General features: G+C 47.1%; 1 protein-coding gene across 1 annotated transcript in view; it reads right to left on the reverse strand.

Moving 5' to 3' along the window:
- Nucleotides 1–3,344: 3,344 nt before the first annotated feature.
- The window catches only part of ANKRD11 (ankyrin repeat domain containing 11), a 128,049-nt gene continuing 126,273 nt past the window's right edge, over nt 3,345–5,120 (reverse strand). Inside the window, 1 exon segment of the mRNA XM_073603909.1 lies at nt 3,345–5,049. Within this exon segment, the coding sequence (XP_073460010.1) occupies nt 4,864–5,049 (186 nt within the window). The 3' untranslated portion in view covers nt 3,345–4,863.

Raw genomic sequence — 5,120 nt, forward strand, 5'->3', positions numbered from 1 at the left:
CATGAATGGCTATATGCCAGTACTCAGACCTGAGTAGGAGCACAGCCATTCATGTCTATGGGGGGGCAGTATGCAGCAGGGTTGTATGCCAGTACTCAGACTAGAGCTGGGCGATTTTCTCAAAAAACTATTCACGATTCAAATTTTTTTTTTTTTTTTTTGATGGACACCGCACTGGTACTGAGGAGCTGTGGGCAGGAGTTTTCAGGCAAGGCCGCGCCTCTGGCCTAGTCTGCGGCGTCCGGCCTCGCCTACTAAGCCGAAGCCTCACCTAAAAACTCCTGCCCACAGTTCCTCAGGACCGGTGCGGTGTCAGCGCCGGTGCCAGTCCTGGGGAGCTGCAGGCAGGAGTTTAGTCAAGGGCGCGACTTCGGTCTAGTCTGCGGCGTCCGGCCTCGCGGACTAAGCCAAAGCCGCGGCCTCACCTAAAAACTCCTGCCCGCAGGACCGACGCGGTGTCAGTACAGGTCCTGGTGGAAAAAAAAAAATCTAAAATAATCGATTTGCTGAAAATTTGAAGTGATTTGACCTCTCCACTATTCAAGATTCAAATAGATTTTTTCCCCAGCCCTAACTCAGACCCGAGTAGGAGCACAGCCATTCATGTCTATGGGGGGGCAGTATGCAGAGAGGTTGTATGCCAGTTCTCAGACCTGAGTGGGTACTGCATAGTGCCCCCTATAGACATGAATGGCTGTGTGAGGCTGTAGGCCAGTACTCAGACTGGAGTAGATGCACAGCCATTCATGTCTATGGGGGGGCAGTATGCACAAGGCTGTATGCCATTACTCAGATCTGAGTGGGTGCTGCATGGTCTCACTCCCCCCCCCCCCCCCCCCCAATAGATGTGAGTTGCTTTGCCAGGCTGTGTGCCAGTACTTGAGCCTGAATAGGTGCTGCATACTGCCCCCCCATACACATGAATGGCTGTGCATTTACTCAGATCTGAGTCCCGGCCTACAGCCTCACACAGCCATTCACACCTATGGGGTGCAGTATGCAGCACCCACTCAGATCTGAGTCCTGGTATACAGCCTGGCACAGCCATTTATGAGTATATTTGGGGGGGGGGGCGCAATATGCACTTAGATCTGAGTACTTTCCTACAGTCTGGCACAGCCATTCACATCTATGGGGGGGCAGTATGCAGCTCAGACCCGAGTAGGTGCTGCATATTGCCCCCCCATATAGACATGAATGCCAGTACTCACAAAGACCTATGTTTGGCACAGTCCGTACACGAGTGAATTCAAGTATTGGCGTATACCTGTATACAGCCATTTATATCTGTGGGCGGCTGTACACTGAACTTGGGCTCCCTGGGTGCAGAAAAAAAAAATGAATGAATTTTATGTTGTACGCACCTAATCTGTTCATGGGGCCATAAAGGACAAAACTTGTTTCCACCTTCAGCCACACAAAGGAAAATGCCGACACCTAATATGATGCATTCAGGCAGCAAATGTTGCCTGAAAGAGCGAGTGCGCCCCCTAGTGGTCACTTTAAATGTGAACCAAAACAATTCCCGATTTTAGCGCCGGCCAAAAGGTCAAGTAACATTTTCTGTATGCAGTCAAATGCAAGGAATCCAAAAGTACACCGAGCTCGGGACATAGGAGGCTACAACCTGCTACTGAATCTGCAGGAATAGGGTACCTGTATTCATCCATTTATAAAACTTGCATGACATTGTATGTTCAAAAGTCAACTTAGGATAAAATTGTGAACTCCGGCGCCACCAGCCTGGATATCTCATCTGGTTCTCTATTCAGACAATGAAAAAAATTTGCTGGGGAATAAAAAGAGATACAACGCTGATAAATCATCACCGACGGCCTCCGTCATATCCTGTGTGTTCTGATACCGGCTCAGAAGCCAGGAATGACCAGCCAGTCAGCATCTAATGGGGCGCCTAGAGGGACATACCATGTTCACGGGACAGACCATGTTCATGGCCCCAAAAGCTGTTATAGGAGAGAAAAGACTCGCTCTGACCGATCGTCCTGTACTGTGGAATGTAACAAGAAACTTCACAGCAAAGACCGCAAAATACACGCAAAACAATAGAGACTAAAAACAGCAAATCCTCAAGATGATGAACTGTATGGAGCACAAACCAGAGGCCCCCTCAACAATTGGACAAACCAGAGACCCCGCTAACCAATGACTAGACAATCCAGAGAAATCCCCCCCCCCCCCCCCACAACGAATGGACAAGCCAGGGAGACACCCTAACCAATGACTGAACCAGGGAGACCCCCCAACCAATGACTGCACAAGCCACACAGACTGGGAAGAGGAGCAAATCACCAATACAATCTGACAATGCACATCGATCGTCCAGAGACTGGGAAAAATTAAGCACACAACACATCAATAGTCTGAGACACAATGAAAAAAAACGGTGAAACTATTTTCCATCTGTTACTGAAGACAAGTGAGCTGAAAACAGACAATGGTATTAATCCCTGTCCATAGACCACGCCACCGCCATCCATAGACCACGCCACCGCCGCCCCCACACAACTTACAGGAAACGCAGAACCAGCTTGTGGGATGTGAGCGGATGTTCTAGACAAAGATCAAGTTATCTAAACTGGTAGGTTACAATAAGGCCATGTTCACACGGGTGTATTACAGTGTACACCTCTGCCAGGGCTGCGTTTGCATGGAGATGCCTAGGTGTTCCATGCATCCTGGTGCAAGCAGTCCCGATTTCCGCTGAATTGGGACCCAGCTGCTGCCAATTTGACAGCCGTGCACACATTTCGGGAAGATGCCCAAGCATGTTAAATTGGGAGCAGCAGCGGTGACTGTACAGCCGCTGCGTTCCAATTGACATGAATAGGACTGATGTAGAACACCTGGGCATTCCCAAGTGGGCATACACGGCCATCACACATACACTGTACCCAGTTTCCCCAAAAATAAGACCTAGCGTGATTGTCGGTGATGGCTGCAATATAAGCCCTACCCCCCAAATAAGCCCTAGTTAAAGTCCTTGTAGGTCTTATTTTCAGGGAAACAGGGTAGGGCTTATTTGGGGGGTAGGGCTTATATTGCAGCCATCACTGACAATCACGCTAGGTCTTATTTTCGGGGAAACAGGGTAGTACACCCGTGTGAACGAGGCCTAACTGGTTCAAGAACACAATTCTGTGTGCCAGGAATGCACACCGAGCAGCAACTATGCAAGTCACTCCTGTTGTCTCGATAGAGTCTCCACGTTTCCCATTCTTCTTGTGTCCCCCAAGTATTTTTCTATTCTTCTACATGGAGCTCTGCAAGAATGGACATCAGACCACCTTGTGCGGCCTGGGGGGGGGGGTTGGAGCTGGGCGGGGCTAGCGTTTGGGCAACTACGGTATTCTCTCACACACCAAACTGAACAGATAAATTCCGGAGGACAGAATCCAATTCAAATGTAACAGAACAAATACAAGAAGGGTGGTTATGGAGGAACCATGGAACTGGACGGAGAAACGCGTTGACAAGCACAAAACGATCATAAGATGTATGGCGGGCACAAGGAGCTTCCATAGTTGTGTCCTCGTTGATGGGATATCACTGTGTGGACATTCTATAGGTGCTCAATGAACTTCTCACATAACCCCACCATGGTTCTTCTATCAGGGTCCAGGCCAAGCTGAGCTCCATGACCACCATTGTTCACAACACAGGGAATTTTTCATTTTTTTCTTCTATTTACCAGCTACAAGTACCAAGACAATATAAAATAAACCAAAAAAAATATTCACTGAGAACTTGACAGATAACCAAAAAAAAAGTTGGATGTCATTAAATGAAGTCTAATGGCATGAAGCTGTAATGGCGTCCTCTTCTGCAGCGCGAGGTCCGAACCATTGCCAGAATCTGAAGTGACCGTTTTCCATAAGGCATGAACAATGAGAAATCACATATGGAGACAAAAAAAAATATAGCAAAATACTGAACATAAACAGCACTTTTTTTTGGCCCATCTGTTACCCAAAACTCCCATAAATGAACTCTTGGAGGAAGGTGCTGCCTCGCGGGAACTTTATATATTACAAAGTTTTTTTTAGTTGTTTTTTTTTTTTGTTTTTAATTTATTTCTTTACACAAAACTGAAAGTGATGTTACAGTACATAAGTTATTTACAACTGTGCAGTAATGTGTTGCAAAATAATTTATCTAGAAGGCAGCAAAGTACATCGGGTAATGTGTATAAAAAAACTGTACAGAATTTACCAGATACTTTTTTTTGTCTTTTTTTTTATACATATAGGAGAGTATTGGCTCTGTAGTGTTTTCAAGTTAAAGTTCTCCGAAAAGAGAAAACAAAATGCCCGAGATTAAAAGATGGGAAAAGGAGGGAACGTGTGACACAAACCGGGTGTTAGTCTCCTTTTTAAAAATGAAATTCAGGACAGCCATGCTCGCTGCTGCTGGATAGGAGCACAAGGTGGGGGGAGGGGTGAGGATCCTAGCCCAGTATGAACCACATGCAGGACCTGCAGGAAGTTTCCAGGAACAGAAAACTCGTTAAAATAAAAAGGAGGCCCATCTGCTTTGCAAAGTAGGCCCGGCGTAGGCTGACCTGAGGTAGTCAGCGGCTTGAAGGCTTCTTTTTGCCTCATCGCACCATGTCCCCGACAAGGTGGAACATAAAGCCAAAAAAATAAAAAGGTAAATTTTAAAAGATTTCGATTTGCCGGTTCGGCAACTGAAGATTGCACGGTGAGTGGGGTGGGGGGAGGGGCTTTATTTCTCGATGCAGCTGTGCAAGCGAAAACTGAGCTCTTCTTAGCCAAGGGGGCCGGCCCTTGCCAGTTTTGAATGAAAAGAAAAAAATAAAACCAAAAAACCCCGGAGTCCGCCTTGTCATGCTGGCAAGAGCACAAAGTCATCGTTCACGTCCACCATTGGCACATAGAAAGAGGGAACCTCGTTGACGCAGAGGGATTTGTGTCCGGTTGGATCCAGTTCCTGCATCTTCAACTGCCACTCCATCCTCTGGACAGCGTTCAAGGCGGCGGCTTCATGTTGCTGTCTCATTAACACGCATGTCTGCGGGGGGCATAGAGACCACCATTAAAACAAGGCAGATATATTGTGTCATTACAGCAAACGCTTCAAGT

This window comes from Aquarana catesbeiana, linkage group LG11 (genome assembly GCF_042186555.1).
Source record: "Aquarana catesbeiana isolate 2022-GZ linkage group LG11, ASM4218655v1, whole genome shotgun sequence".
Lineage (NCBI taxonomy): Eukaryota > Metazoa > Chordata > Amphibia > Anura > Ranidae > Aquarana > Aquarana catesbeiana.